Genomic DNA, 17,023 nt, shown 5'->3' on the forward strand with positions numbered 1-17,023 from the left:
CGACAATACTGAAGTCGTTGGACACTTGTTTCCCGGCCTCTTTCCACCATCTGAGAAAGAATGAAAGGGACAGAACGATCACTAATAGATCACTAACAGATCACCATACAGTATCATGTTATCAGCAGCACATCAACAGTTTACACCATCGATGTGCTGCTGAGAACAATGATTTTTATTCCGGCATAAACAATCCAATCACCCAATGAATATGCAGCATTTTGCTTTTTTAGTATAATACACCCCATAGTCCTCCATATATTATAATGTGCACCACAGTCCTCCATATTGTAAAATGCACACCCCATAGTCCTCCATATAATATAATGTGCCCCATAGTCCACCATATAGTATAATACACTCTTCATAGTCCTCCATATAGTATTATACACTTCCCATAGTCCTCCATATAGTATAATACACTCCTCATAGTCCTCCATATATTAAAATATACTCCTCAGTCCTCCATATAGCATAATACACTCCTCACAGTGCTCCATATAGTATAATGCACTGCCATAGTCATCCATGTAGTACAATTCACTTCCCATAGTATAATGCATCCCATTGTTCTTCATATAGTATAATGTATTCCCCACAGTCCTCGATACAGTATAATTCAGCCCACATATAGTATAATGCAGCCACCCCACAGAGTATAATGCAGCCACCCCAGAGTATAATATAACCCCCCCACAGAGTATAATGTAACCTCCCCATAGAATATAATGCAGCCCCCCATATAGTATAATGTAGCCCCCTCATAGACTATGATGCAATCACCCCTCATAGAATATAAATATAATACAGCCCCCCCATAGAATATAATGTAGCCCCGAACAGGATATAATACAGTAGTGTATAGCACAGCCCACACAGTAGTATACAGCACTGCCCACAGTAGAATACAGCACTGTCCACACAGTAGTATACAGCACTGCCCACAGTAGTATACAGCACTGCCCACACAGTAGTATACAGCACTGCCCACAGTAGTATACAGCACTGCCCACACAGTAGTATACAGCACAGCCCACATCCCCCCTTCCCTCCCCTCCCAAGAATGGACCCACAGTCCAGTAAAAAAAAACAACAAGATCCTTACCTCTCCCCGAGCCCGCGCTGCTCCCTGCTCCTGTGTCGGCGGCTGCCGCCGCACTGCCTGGCACACAGTGAGTACACGATGACGCGCACCCACTGTATCAGAGGCAGAGCAGGGAATGACGGGAGAGGGAGCGTCAGGTGACGCTCTCTCTTCCATCATTGCTTTGAACTGTACCGGCAGACGCCTGTATAGTTCAATGCGGCGAGGGAGTCGGCACTGGCGGCAGGTGGGCCCCCCTGCCTCAAAGGGGCCCAATAGCGGCTGCGTGACTTGCCACTAGCTGGGGGCCCCTGGGGGAGCGGGAGCTCCAGGCAACTGTCTGGTCTGCCTGCCCCTAACGCCGGCCCTGGCTCCAGGACTCCACTCCTTCCTCTCCCTCTGTCTTCCTGACAGGAACTGAACTCTGAACTCCCTTTCCCACCAGATCAGGATGTTTTATAGGGGAGTTCACCTTAAACAGTCTTAGAGCTCCCCCTTCTGGTCTGGAGTGTGAACATGTTGCATGCATTGTGTTACCTGATAAAGAGATCTCCTTTATTGCCTTCAGACGTAACATCACCCCCCCTTAGAGGAGAATGATATTACTGCAACGACCAGGACCCTGAGGCGCGGCACCAGCTGTGGCACCTGCGCTGCAGCATAATCGCAAGTTTACAGTCCCAATAATACAGGTTGTTGATGTTATTCAGCTAGAAAACAAAAATCAATTTGAAAATGGCTCAGTAGCAGCTATCGGTGTATATAGCTGTGATCCGATAGCTGCTACTGCGCAGGCACCGGCGGCGCACTTTTACTGGAGAAGAAAAAACTCCTCCTCCAAGATGGGGCCTCCCGTACCTGCACAGTAGCAGCTCTCAGCTTTCTCCGGTAACAGCCAAGAGCTGCTACTGGCAAACACGGCGGGCACCATTTCCAAATTTATTTTTTTTTCTAGCTGAATAACATCAGGAACATGTATTATTGGGACATGAAACATGTGAATATGCTTCAGAACAGGTGCCATGGCCGGCACCTGTCTGCAGAAGGGTTTTTTGTTTTTTCTTCAGTATGTACAGGTATTCATAATGCAAACTAGGGGGCAGGTCAGTGAGGGATCAGTGACCTGTCAGCAGGCTGAATTATGAATATATAATCAGAGCACCCCATGAAGACCCCCCCATAAGCCGCCCTGGAGCATGAGCATATCATTAACTAAAAACTGGAAATAAAGATTAAACAACAACCACAAGACGGATTTCATCAACGAATGTATCATTTTAATCAGTATAACGGCGCCAACCTGACACTGTCGGTAGATTAATGTGCACAATCCTGCTGACAGGTTCCCTTTTAAGGTAGAAACCACAAAAAGAGGAAAAATCCTCCACTATTCTAGCAAAAACACCAAAAAACAGGCAAAGGTGCTTACATGTCTAGTCCTCGAGAGAAATGCACTATCAGGTTGCAGCGGACCCAAGTAAAGATGACAACTACACAGGTGTTGTAATGCCAATCAAACAGCCAGCCTACAATTAGGGACTGGCCATTTGGCACACCAGTGCAAACAAATAATCTGTATGTGGCAGTCACACACAGAGAATGCAGAGCATCTGGCTCACAGCCTATTAATGACACCCTATGGTGGGCTGCCCAGTGCTAATGTAACACCCCAGGAAGCAGGTTGTTAGAGTGGGGTTGCCTTCCTTTCGGGGAGGGCGATGCCATGCCTGGAAGCGAGGAGGATCCCTTTAACAGGTGGTACATACATGCAACATGTTCTGATTCCAGACTAGAAGGGGGGAGTTCAGAACTCAGTTTCTGGGGAGCTTCCCCAGATATATATTCTGGCTTGGAGGAGGAGTTAGAGGGAGTTGGTCCTGGGAGACCAGAGGAGAAGAGAGTCTGTAGCAGAGAGTGAGAGAGACAGTTGGAGGAGAGAGGAGAGTGAGCAGGGGATCCTTCTATGCTGAAGCACAGGAACCGGACACCGGGAGCCCGAGGGTGTGTGGAACTGTATGTCCCATAGCAGAACCGGAGGGCAGAAGACTTCACGTCGTCTGTCCGCTCCCACACCTGAAGGTACAGCTGCATACAGAGACCGTAGTCTTCTTAGAGACCGTAGTCATCTTAGAGACACCTGTAAAAAGGCTTGTGTTGCCTACCATGCGGGTACTGTCTTAGGACAAGGAAAGAGAGGACCTTGTGTGGAGCCATAGGCAGCAAGGGACTCGCCTTACAGTGCAAGAAGGAAGGCTTACAACCTCACCTGAAAGGGGGATTCATAATCGCTTCCAGGCTGACGGGACCTCACCAACACCAGTTACCAGTACCCTGGACTGTGGCCATAAATCACCAGTAAACAAGTAAAGAGACTGCAACCTTGTGTCCTCTGATTATTTCTGGCACCACACCATCTTTGCCAAATACACCAGGAGCCCTGGGGACCCAGCTTCACCTGTGGGAAGCCATACCATCCTTGCTGCAGTACCATCACTCCCCAGAGGACCCCTTTAAGCAGCGTCGGTCACTCCTGACTGAATACCACAGGTGGCATCATGAACATTCTTATTTCTAATAACCCCTTTAAAGACCTTTCCTTTAATTTGGACACCCAGGGCCATGGACCGGGTCACTGCCACCATGACCACCCCTTTAATGACGAGCGGACCCGGTACCGAGTAACCCCTAGGCCCAGGCTGGGCGCTCCAACTTTGCATCACGAACAGTATGGACTAACCCAGAGAATTGGGTCCTGTGCGCCATGGACTGTATTGAATTGTTTAATTGCTGCCACTGCTACACCATGAGGCGGGTGAGGAACGGAGATATGTTGTCACGGGTGGAGCTGCAGAACGGGCGCGAAAGCTGGACCCACCCACTACAGAGACTTTAATGCCAGGAGAACGTGTCCGTCAGGAGGATGGATCCGCCCCTGGAGATGGCCGAAGGGAAAGTGGAGCAGAGACCGCCCACGAAGGAGAGGGAAGGATGAAAGCGTGGGAAAGCGTGCAGCAGAAATGGCTGAGCGCTGCCCGGTAGGAGTGATGGCGGACGACAGTGGAGAACCGCCGGGACCTGCTGACAAAGGAGTGGACTTCCCTGGTCAGCCAGGATAAACCCCAGACCAGATAACACCATTGCATCCAGAGCTCCTCGGTGCAGAGATGGAGGAGCTGGCCCGACAACTCCTGCGGTCCCAGCTTGCAGTGGTGACCGCATGGAAGGAGTCTCTGCTGAAAAGGGTGATGACCACGCAGCACCAGACCTTGCCACCAGCACTCACAGCCCCAGCGGAGGTGAAGGAGATGCTGCAGAAGAGAATGACAACACCTCACAAGCAGACCCTGCAACCAGCACTCCTGACCCCAGCGGAGTCAAAGAAGGAGACCGGCACCGGAGTAGCAGGTATGGAAGCTGCCCCAGTAGCTGAGGAGACCCTGGTGGGAACTTTAGAGCCCCCACCAACCCTATCGCCCGGCCAGGTAGTTAGAGCCGTAACCTGGGACCGCATGTCAGACCTGAGGGGTGTACTGACAGACCCGCTGATACCCGAACCCTGGTCCCTGGGGGCATGCAGGAAGGAGAAGGCAATATACTAGAGGCACCAAAAGACAGACCTTATGGGATTTCCAGAGGAGGCTCAAGCAAGGGCAAACCAAGTAGAGATTGTGGAGAAGGAGGATTACTGCCGGCGACAGATTCTAAAGTTAGAGGCAGAACAGCAAGTACGCCGAGCTAAATGGGAGGCTATGGAGAGGCACAACATGAGGGCCAATGCCCAAACTCGCAGAGCCAGACCTGCAGATAGGGGTCCAATCAGAAAAGGGACTGTAGTTTCCTTCAACCTGGAAAGAGGATGGGGATTTATCCGTGAACCAGGAGAGCCCTCAGAACTCTTTGTAAATCGTAGAGACGTTGAATCGCATCTCCTTAAAGGACACCTATACCGTGACTTGTACCCAGGAGATCAGGTGATGTTCACCTGGCTCCAAGGTGAAAGAGGATACTATGCCATAAATGTAATGAAATGCCCAGGAGAGCATGCTAAACCAGATATAGCAGATGAAACTGCAGTACAAACTCAAGCAACACAAACCCCAGTTGATGGACTGTCCCCATTTGAGTCACCTGTTGTGGCATCCAGAGAGCACTATTCTCAACCAGGAGGTTGCAGACCCGAAAACCTGCCCTAGAAGAGAGAAAGGAGGGGAACAAACAAATAATGACAGTTGTTGTTTATTGTTAACTAGATGGTGGCCCGATTCTAACGCATCGGGTATTCTAGAATATGCATGTCCACGTAGTATATTGCACAGCCCACGTAGTATATTGCACAGCTCACGTAGTATTTTGCCCAGTCACATAGTATATTGCCCAGCCACGTAGTATATAGCCCAGCCACGTAGTATATTTCCCAGCCACGTACTATATTGGCCAGCTACATAGTATATTGCCCAGTGACGTAGTATATTGCCCAGCCACGTAGTATATTGCCCAGCCACATGGTATATTGCCCAGTCACGTAGTATATTGCCCAGCCACATAGTATATTGCCCAGCCACATAGTATATTGCCCAGCTATGTAGTATATTGCCCAGCCACGTAGTATATTGCCCAGCCACATAGAATATTGCACAGCCACATAATATATTGCCCAGTGACGTAGTATATTGCCCAGCCACATAGTATATTGCCCAGCCACGTAGTATATTGCCCAGCCACGTAGTATATTGCCCAGCCACGTAGTATATTGCCCAGCCACGTAGTATATTGCCCAGTGACGTAGTATATTGCCCAGCCACATAGTATATTGCCCAGCCACGTAGTATATTGCCCAGCCACGTAGTATATTGCCCAGCCACGTAGTATATTGCCCAGCCACGTAGTATTACATGGCTCGTAGAACTTCCTTTTTTGCATTAAGCTGCATGTTACACTGGGGTTGCCTTCCTTATGGGGAGGGTGATGCCATGCCTGGAAGCGAGGAGGATCCCTTTAACAGGTGGTACATACATGCAACATGTTCTCATTCCAGACTAGAAGGGGGGAGTTCAGAATTCAGTTTCTGGGGAGCTTCCCCAGATATATATTCTGGCTTGGAGGAGGAGTTAGAGGGAGTTGGTCCTGGGAGACCAGAGGAGAAGAGAGTCTGTAGCAGAGAGTGAGAGAGACAGTTGGAGGAGAGAGGAGAGTGAGCAGGAAAGCTGGAGCCGTGCAGCCACATGGTGCTGCAGCTTCAGGACAGAGAGAGGAGAAGCAGACAGCGTTGCATCTGTAGAACGTGCCAGAGGGAGGAAGCACAGGAGAATTAAGGAGCTGGAAGGGAGCTGTGACTGGGATCCTTCTATGCTGAAGCACAGGAACAGGGCACCGGGAGCCCGAGGGTGTGTGGAACTGTATGTCCCATAGCAGAACCGGAGGGCAGAAGACTTCAAGTCGTCTGTCCGCACCCACACCTGAAGGTACAGCTGCATACAGAGACCGTAGTCATCTTAGAGACCGTAGTCATCTTAGAGACACCTGTAAAAAGGCTTGTGTTGCCTACCATGCGGGTACTGTCTTAGGACAAGGAAAGAGAGGACCTTGTGTGGAGCCATAGGCAGCAAGGGACTCGCCTTACAGCGCAAGAAGGAAGGCTTACAACCTCACATGAAAGGGGGATCCATAATCGCTTCCAGGCCGACCAGACCTCATCAACACCAGTTACCAGTACCCTGGACTGTGGCCATAAATCACCAGTAAACAGATAAAGAGACTGCAACCTTGTGTCCTCTGATTATTTCTGGCACCACACCATCTTTGCCAAATACACCAGGAGCCCTGGGGACCCAGCTTCACCTGTGGGAAGCCATACCATCCTTGCTGCAGTACCATCACTCCCCAGAGGACCCTTTTAAGCAGCGTCGGTCACCCCTGACTGAATACCACAGGTGGCATCATGAACATTCTTATTTCTAATAACCCCTTTAAAGACCTTTCCTTTAATTTGGACACCCAGGGCCATGGACCGGGTAACTACCACCATGACCACCCCTTTAATGACGACCGGACCCGGTACCGAGTAACCCCTAGGCCCAGGCTGGGCACTCCAACTTTGCATCACGAACAGTATGGACTAACCCAGAGAATTGGGTCGTGTGCACCATGGACTGTATTGAATTGTTTAATGGCTGCCACTGCTACACCACGAGGCGGGTGAGGAACGGGGATGTGTTGTCACGGGTGGAGCTCCAGAACGGGCGCGAAAGCTGGACCCACCGACTACAGAGACTTTAATGCCAGGAGAACGTGTCCGTCAGGAGGATGGATCCGCCCCTGGAGATGGCCGAAGGGAAAGTGGATCAGAGACCGCCCACGAAGGAGAGGGAAGGAAGAAAGCGTGGGAAAGCGTGCAGCAGAGATGGCTGAGCGCTGCCCGGTAGGAGTGATGGCGGACGACAGTGGAGAACCGCCGGGACCTGCTGACAAAGGAGTGGACTTCCCTGGTCGGCCAGGATAAACCCCAGACCAGATAACAGCATTGCATCCGGAGCTCCTCGGCGCAGAGATGGAGGAGCTGGCCCGACAACACCTGCGGTCCCAGCTGGCAGTGGTGACCGCATGGAAGGAGCCTCTGCTGAAAAGGGTGATGACCACGCAGCACCAGACCTTGCCACCAGCACTTACAGCCCCAGCGGAGGTGAAGGAGATGCTGCAGAAGAGGATGACAACACCTCACAAGCAGACCCTGCAACCAGCACTCCTGACCCCAGCGGAGTCAAAGAAGGAGACCGGCACCAGAGTAGCAGGTATGGAAGCTGCCCCGGTAGCTGAGGAGACCCTGGTGGGAACTTTAGAGCCCCCACCAACCCTATCGCCTGGCCAGGTAGTTAGAGCAGAAACCTGGAACCGCATGGCAGACCTGAGGGGTGTACTGACAGACCCGCTGATACCCGAACCCTGGTCCCTGGGGGCATGCAGGAAGGAGAAGGCAATATACTGGAGGCACCCAAAGACAGACCTTATGGGATTTCCAGAGGAGGCTCAAGCAGGGGCAAACCAAGTAGAGATTGTGGAGAAGGAGGATTACTGCCGGTGACAGATTCTAAAGTTAGAGGCAGAACAGCAAGTACGCCGAGCTAAATGGGAGGCTATGGAGAGGCACAACATGAGGGCCAATGCCCAAACTCGCAGAGCCAAACCCGCAGATAGGGGTCCAATCAGAAAAGGGACTGTAGTTTCCTTCAACCTGGAAAGAGGATGGGGATTTATCCGTGAACCAGGAGAGCCCTCAGAACTCTTTGTAAATCGTAGAGACGTTGAATCGCATCTTCTTAAAGGACACCCATACCGTGACTTGTACCCAGGAGATCAGGTGATGTTCACCTGGCTCCAAGGTGAAAGAGGATACTATACCATAAATGTAATGAAATGCCCAGGAAAGCATGCTAAACCAGATATAGCAGATGAAACTGCAGTACAAACTCAAGCAACACAAACCCCAGTTGATGGACTGTCCCCATTTGAGTCACCTGTTGTGGCATCCAGAGAGCACTATTCTCAACCAGGAGGTTGCAGACCTGAAAACCTGCCCTAGAAGAGAAAAAGGAGGGGAACAAACAAATAATGACAGTTGTTGTTTATTGTTAACTAGATGGTGGCCCGATTCTAACGCATCGGGTATTCTAGAATATGCATGTCCACGTAGTATATTGCACAGCCCACGTAGTATATTGCACAGCTCACGTAGTATTTTGCCCAGTCACATAGTATATTGCCCAGCCACGTAGTATATAGCCCAGCCACGTAGTATATTACCCAGCCACGTACTATATTGGCCAGCTACATAGTATATTGCCCAGTGACGTAGTATATTGCCCAGCCACGTAGTATATTGCCCAGCCACGTAGTATATTGCCCAGCCACGTAGTATATTGCCCAGTGACGTAGTATATTGCCCAGCCACATAGTATATTGCCCAGTCACGTAGTATATTGCCCAGCCACGTAGTATATTGCCCAGCCACATAATATATTGCCAAGCTATGTAGTATATTGCCCAGCCACGTAATATATTGCCCAGCCACATAGTATATTGCACAGCCACATAGTATATTGCCCAGTGATGTAGTATATTGCCCAGCCACATAGTATATTGCCCAGCCACGTAGTATATTGCCCAGCCACGTAGTATATTGCCAAGCCACGTAGTATATTGCCCAGCCACGTAGTATTACATGGCTCCTAGAACTTCTTTTTTTGCATTAAGCCGCATGTTACACTGGGGTTGCCTTTCTTTTGGGGAGGTTGATGCCATGCCTGGAAGCGAGGAGGATCCCTTTAACAGGTGGTACATACTTGCAACATGTTCTGATTCCAGGCTAGAAGGGGGAGCTCAGAACCCAGTTTCTGCGGAGCTTCCCCAGATATATATTCTGGCTTGGAGGAGGAGTTAGAGAGAGTTGGTCCTGGGAGACCAGAGGAGAAGCGAGTCTGTAGCAGACAGTGAGAGAGGCAGTTGGAGGAGAGAGGAGAGTGAGCAGGAAAGCTGGAGCTGTGCAGCCACATGGTGCTGCAGCTTCAGGACAGAGAGGAGAAGCAGACAGCGTTGCATCTGTAGAATGTGCCAGAGAGAAGAAACACAGGAAAATTAAGGAGCTGGAAGGGAGCTGCGACTGGGCTCCTTCTATGCTGAAGTGCAGGAACCGGGCACCGGGAACCCGAGGGTGTGTGGAACTGTATGTCCCATAGCAGAACCAGAGGGCAGAAGACTTCAGGTCTTCTCTCCGCACCCACACCCGAAGGTACAGCAACATACAGAACCCGGAGTCATCTTAGAGACACCTGTACAAAGGCTCACGTTGCCTACCATGTGGGTACTGTCTTAGGACAGGGAAAGAGAGGACCTTGTGTGGAGTCATAGGCAGCCAGGGACTCGCCTTACAGTTCAGGAAGGCTTACAACCTCACCTGAAATGGGGATCTATAATCGCTTCCAGGCCGACCGGACCCCACAAACACCTGTTACCCAGCTTCACCTGTGGAAAGCCATACCATTCTTGCTGCTGTACCATCACTCCCCAGAGGACCCCCATTAAGCAGTGTCGGTCACCCCTGACCGAATACCACAGGTGGCGTCACGAACATTCTTATTTCTAATAACCTTTTTAAAGACCTTTCTTTTAATTTGGATGCCCAGAGCTACGGACCGGGTCGCTACCACCCCTTTAATGACAACCGGACCCGGTACCAAGTAACCCCTAGGCCCAGGCTGGGCACTCCACTAACTATAATGCATCCCGTGTTAACAGAGGCCACAGGTTAGAGAGCTATCTGGGCCCAACTGCACCCTGAAAAATAAGTAAAGTGCACAAAACATATCAAAATATGTAAGGTATTAGTTATTATTATTATTATTATAGCGCCATTTATTCCATGGCGCTTTACATGTGAGGAGGAGTGTACATAATAAAAACAAGTACAATAATCTTAAACAATACAAGTCACAACTGGTACAGGAGGAGAGAGGAATCCGGCCCGCGAGGGCTCACAATCTACAAGGGATACAGTAGGCAAGGGTAGAGCTGGTCGTGCAGTGGTTTGGTAGATCGGTGGTTACTGCAGGTTGTACGCTTGTTGGAAGAGGTGGGTCTTCAGGTTCTTTTTGAACCCTGGTAGGGCATTTGTCTCGAGGCCTAGACAGGTAAGCACCTTTGCCTGTTTTTTGGTGTTTTTCCCTTTAAGGTAGCCAGACTCGCTCATTGGTCTTTTCCAGCTATCACATTTATCCCTATGTAGAGGGACAGTGCATGGCTAATCATGCTCTCATCGCCAAAGAAAGGAAATTTGGGGCCCCTCATTCTTGACAAAGATAAGGGTTGCAGAGGTTTACTGTTGAAATGATGGGTAAATAAGGTAAAAATAAGGTTGTCTTAGGATAACCCACCTAAGCGCAAGTGATTTTTGAAATTAGATTTATGTGTAGTTGTTTTATTATGCAGATAAGTGTTAGCATCCATGAAAGACAACCATATTCTGAAGGGTACAGCTACAAAGAGCACCCAAGATCAGGTGCAAAGGAAGTGAAAGTGTAAGTATCCCTATAGCACTCCTTCACGGAATATTACACTGTAGCCATTAAAATGTTTTCTCTCTTTTTGCTGTTTTTTATGGTCACTTGTGGTCCCCCAGCACATAAAGGCCTGACTTTTAGCTTAGCATCCCTAATAAGGTACATAACAAAAGATCATATTAACTAGACAATAATGTTGCCAACATATATTTTATGTGAACCTTTGGAAACTGTGATCAAATTAGTCTTTGAGGATTATCAGCCAGACTTGCCCTCCTCGCATATTTCTCTGATGTAATAAACAGCTTTCAATCAGGTCAATGAAGCATCCATTATTATCAATTGATTAGTACGATTAAGAGACCTTTTTCTGGTAAAAGGTTTCCATTCAGAAATCCCCTTTATTAACATCACCTGGTGATTTACATTAGCTAATTACGGTACATCAGAGCCTGTGCTTCATGTGCGATTGACTCCATTGGTACTAATGAAGCATGTATAATGAGTCCAATTCTTGTACAGCTGGCATGTTCCTGGACAGCGAATAGGGATATGTCATGGGGTATATAAACTTGTGTTATTCACCAAGCGAGTCAGGAGTACAGGACACTGCTCACGGTAAGCAAGATGGCGTCCTCCTCACTAATCGCCATTGGTGTACACCATTACAATGGGGGTTCTAATGGAATATTGGTAGGGTTGTTGGTGGTAGATGTACAAGGACTAATGCTAGACGCATAATCTTAATCTACACCTGCTTACTCCATTATTCTGATTTTCCCATCCATGACTCTTTAAATTCTCTTGACTTGTCATCTTACCTGCCCTATAAGAGACCATGTCCGCTCCTGTATAATGCTGATCCAGATTTTTTCTGGACATGGTACTTTTTCTTTGAAGATATAAGAGTATGTGTTTGTCCTTTCATGTATGTTCTGTAGAAAGTTACTCCATCAGATCACCGCTGTTGGTGATGCAAGGCATTACATTGTGTGATATCATTGGAAAACAGTGGTTTTATATAAGCACTATATGGCAGTATTAGGTTGGCATTGTGTGATCTAAATATTTTATATGGCGGTATAATGGCTAACAAATGACTTCTTCTATGCAGATTAGAAACAAAATGATGGCTGCAAAATATTTAGCTGTCTTTCTCACCTTTATTGCCTTACACACGATTCATTGTGAAGAAACAAATATAAGGTAAAAGTTGCCAATAAAGTACCTGAACAAAAACTGTTAAAGCTATAAAATAAAACTGCTATGCTATTATGTTAAAATCAATCGATAATTGATAAGAGGTCATATGTGACAGCAATGGGAGGAGGTGGGTTCTCATTGTGATTAGCTTCCAGGAAGACCTAGATGATAGAAAGGGGAAAGCCTATGTGTATAACAGATAAACCATTCATTGGAAGCTGATATAGACAGAAAGCTACTTGCAGTCCTATGTAAAGTGGTAACTGACTTTAGAAATGTAACACTTCTCTCTCTTGTAGGGCATCAGGGAGCAGTGAGGTGGCACAGCCCGTCCAAAGACGATACTCGGAGGCTACTTTAGCCAATGACTACAGCAGATCAGTTGATAACATGCTCAAAAAGAATTTTGTGGACTGGCTACTGGGCCGAAGAGTGAAGAAAAGCGAGTATGTTAAGTTTTGTTTTACATAATGAATATTCCAAATCCTTGTTATTTTGTCTTCACCAATAACACCATGGCTGTATAGAATATAGGTCCATCATTATGGTGCTGTGTGTTGCTACAAAGGGCAGAAACACCTGGGGTTTTCTGCTTTTCATGATCATGGAGCAATCTCTCACCCTCTTTTTTGTAATGCAGTAGTAGTGAGAGTCCTTTTCATGTCCCCCCAAGCACACATATATTTTGAAGTTGCAGTAGGGTTTTATTAGTGCAGATTTCACTAGGTTTTGTTTACTCTCAATATAGTGCGTTGAATATGTTTTCTCCCCACGATAATATATCATTGGAGGTCCAAACTCTGGGTCCCTATCAATCGCAAGCGACACTTTTTCCTACACAACAGATAAACCAAAGCCTTAGGGTATGTTTCCACGTTCAGGAAACGCTGCGTGTTTGACGCTGCGTAGAGCCGCAGCGTCAAACACGCAGCGTCCAGATGTTACAGCATAGTGGAGGGGATTTTATGAAATCCCATCTCCACTATGCGTTTACACACATCCGGCGGCCCTGCGATTCCGGACATGCTGCGCGTCTTTTTAGATCGCAGTATGTCCATATACCTTGCGGCGCCGCTGCGCCGCCGCAAGGTAAAACAGGGCCCTATGTGTGGGGTGCGATGATGCCGGATGTGTGCAATGAACACATCCGGCATCATCGTGTCTACAGAAGGGGGCAGAGCTTTGGGCGGAGCGGGTTTGCCACTCCGACGAAACCGCCGGCCATCCTGATCGTGGACACATACCCTAATAGGAATTGCAGTACAGACTCATTCACTTGATTGGATCTGTATTGTTATACCAGGCAGATAACCACCATTGCTGCACCCTGAATCATTTGTTTGCCACCTTTTCTCTAGGCAAGTTTAAAGAAGCTCTTCCATCAAAGTTTTTCTCCTCTTAATATATTGCAGTCACCATAGTATATGGCACTGTTTACTTACAATTTACAACATTTTCCCCTTGCTTAACTCAACCAGCTGGTAACTGAGCAGTTACTTGTTATGACTGCTAAAGCACATTCACACAGGTAGCGTACAAAACCAGGGAGACAAATACATGAACCTGATAGAACCCTGTTCAAAAACCCTTCTCTGACCTTGGTCTGCTCCTGCCTGACCACAGAGGTTGACACCCTAAGATAATGCAATGGTACCACAACTCGTTGGTGGCTTACTCTGAAAACCCTTAGCAGCTTCTAGTATTGCTAGAGCAGTGATCCCTAAGGAATAAAGGGTGTTACTCACACAAGAAATAACTGCAACCATTTAAACTACAGCAAAGTGAATTAACCCAACAAATACTATCACCAGCATGGGAAGTTACATAAAGACATAAAGCTGCACCCGAAAGATGAAGGGCAGACAAACAGAGTAAATGAAAAACACCGGTTACCCAAAACAGAACTAAATCACCCAAACCCCCAAAAAAGGTGTATCTACTGTGGCTCAGCCGAAAGAGATGCCAACCACAGGATCAAGTGTTCGAATCCTGACGCATGACATTACTTTATTACTATAGCAGTGGCTTCCATCCCCGGACGGATGGTGTATGTGGTTTTAATGTGCCGTATAATGATAAAAAAATGTTAGTGCCCAAATAACTATTGTGCTTATTTCTTCTAAAGCTATTATAACCCCTGACACCCTCGGACTTGTATCCATTCTCTTCCATAGCAATATTTCTGACTTTGCCAAAAGACAGGTGGACTTCCAAATTCCGGACTTTAATATGGATACCGAATCAATGGATGGTTTTGAAGGAAGTAAGAAATTTATGCCATGGATCTTGAAATACAGACAAATGAACAGGTAAATTAGTGAAAATCCGTATTCTGTAGAATACCTCACATTGGAGGAATTGCCTGAATAGACAATATGTACTTTTATTTGCTTCTGTTTCTCTTGATTCTTTACAGTGTTCAGAATGATGTGAACGCAGCAGTGTGTCAGCAAACCTTGGATCTACTCATGTCAATGGATTTATGCAATGCTAGGTGGGTTTTATATCACTAAGACGTATTAATCTGTTTAACTAATCAGAATAATGGTGCATTGGATAATATGTCACACTATGGGCCCAGTTCATCACTATTTAAAACGGTGTAAATTATAAATTAGGAAAAAACATCTGGAAGCCCTTCATCAGACCCACAATGGCAAACTAGAAAAAAAACAAGTGAACACATTTAAAATAGACTTCAGTAAGGCACAAATTTGGTGCAGACAAAAAAACAGGCGCAAATAGAAGAATACATTTTACTATAAAACCACTCCTGGTTTTGGCTTACAAATACTGATGTAAAATACTGACCAAATACTGCTAGTGTGACGGCAGCCTTATGATTATAACTTTTTCATCCAAGAAAAACTGATGAGACCAAATTTGAATGACATTCTGATAAGAAGCTGATGAAACTGAACAAAACAATTGATTAAACTAGGATTTTTTTCATATGTGAAAAATTCAAAATGTCTGAATGTGCCCTTACAGGTTACCCTTCATGTTTCAAAACATCTGTGAAGGCAGAGGAAATTGGTTCAGAAGTAATGAAATTTGGAGGAATATACTGTGGAACTATGGATATATACACGCAGAGTATTCCTCCAAATATCAGGAACCATGGTTTACATAAATAACAAGTCACTGGTAATATTAATGCTTCACTGACATCACTTTTCATAGATGGAAAACCCCTTTAAAGAGGACCTTTCAGCTCTCCTTACAAGTCTGTTGTAGTAAGTTATTGCATTCTCCATAGCATAACATTTATTTTCTTCCATCTCTACATTGTACCATTCCTATAAGAAAATCTTGAATACATTGTCAACTGGGAGTTGCCAATTTGGGGTATGCCCATGCACACTCTGACACTATCCAATCAGTGGTGAGAGTGTCAGACTGGGTAGGAATACACCATTATCGCCAAGGAAATGGCAAACCCCAGCTTACAACTTACTCAAAAATTTCTTGAAGGAATAACAGAGTTGTGAGCAAAGAATGAACTAATGTATTTACTAGATCAGACACATCACGAGAGGAGACACGTCTTCTTTATCATGGTCATGACAGGTATAACTATTTTAAAGTAGATCCAAAAGAAACCCAACAGATCCATCTGATGCAAATTGGTTGATCAGGTTTCCTATATTTTTCACTGTAACAACACTGATGACTGCTCCTGCCTTTGATAACATTTGAACTAGTAAGGAGAAAGGAGATGGGATGGACATTTTTCTAATTGTTAAATTTTTTTCCTCCACAGATTCCCCTAATTAATATCGCATCATCCAGTTCAGTTCCGGTTTTTGGAGAGACAGTGGAAATATTTGCAGCTTTAATATATGGCCAGCATTCAATATGTATTCACAATGCAATGTAAGGCAATAAAACCTTCATATAAAAAATAATCAGCTTTCTGGTATTTCCTGAACATTTACTCCTCAGAAACCATAATGGCTGACTTCATAGTGCACGCACCAATATCAGCAGATTAGGATTAGTAGCAATAGCGCTTGTTTATTTTAGACTTATCACACAGAACCTCTGTCTGCTCCAAAATATATGAGAGGTTATTAGGGTGCCAAGGAAATGCACAGTAAAAATTAAATAGCAAGTTTTTGAAGGTCTTACCTCCTAATTTTGTTCCTTTTTGGTCATAGATATTTTATAGTTTTCTTTTTTTAAGATTAGTTATCATTTACTGGTTGCTCAATGGCACATCATATTGTAGTTTTCAATGTTTGTTTAGCACTTATCGTCATGCATATCCCGCTTTATGTATGGTATGTTATGCCATTTACCGATCAGATTAATTATATTTACGCGAAAAACTGAACTGACTGCTACACTGCTACTAAGTACTGATACATGTACAATGTACATAATTGTGTAATGCATATTTTTCTGTAATAGAATGCTTACTGCCATTCTAGGTTTTTTGAATTATAAATAGTACATCCAGTTAAAGATATGATGACAAACTGAGTGGTTATTGTGTGTACAATATTGTGGAAAATGAGAAACATGGAATAATTCACATGCCTTGAGCAAGTGGTAAATCTAAATTTAATGTCAACATATTTTACATGGTGAATCCTTATGCCAAAAGGAACAAATTTGAGGGGTAAGACTAATTTGCAAAGTTCATTTTTCCTTGGCACCCTAACGTAGCCAGATTGTCAGCACT

General features: G+C 46.0%; 1 protein-coding gene across 1 annotated transcript; it reads left to right on the forward strand.

Moving 5' to 3' along the window:
- The first annotated feature begins 11,707 nt into the window (after positions 1–11,707).
- Positions 11,708–16,244, forward strand: GIP (gastric inhibitory polypeptide). Its single transcript, XM_077257674.1, has 6 exons — positions 11,708–11,751; positions 12,248–12,339; positions 12,636–12,782; positions 14,511–14,645; positions 14,753–14,830; positions 16,100–16,244. The coding sequence occupies exons 2-6, from the start codon at positions 12,260–12,262 to the stop codon at positions 16,107–16,109; spliced, it is 450 nt and encodes a 149-aa protein (XP_077113789.1). The 5' UTR covers positions 11,708–11,751; positions 12,248–12,259; the 3' UTR covers positions 16,110–16,244.
- Positions 16,245–17,023: the final 779 nt, after the last annotated feature.

The sequence above is a fragment of the Ranitomeya variabilis genome, chromosome 4 (genome assembly GCF_051348905.1).
Source record: "Ranitomeya variabilis isolate aRanVar5 chromosome 4, aRanVar5.hap1, whole genome shotgun sequence".
Classification (NCBI taxonomy): domain Eukaryota; kingdom Metazoa; phylum Chordata; class Amphibia; order Anura; family Dendrobatidae; genus Ranitomeya; species Ranitomeya variabilis.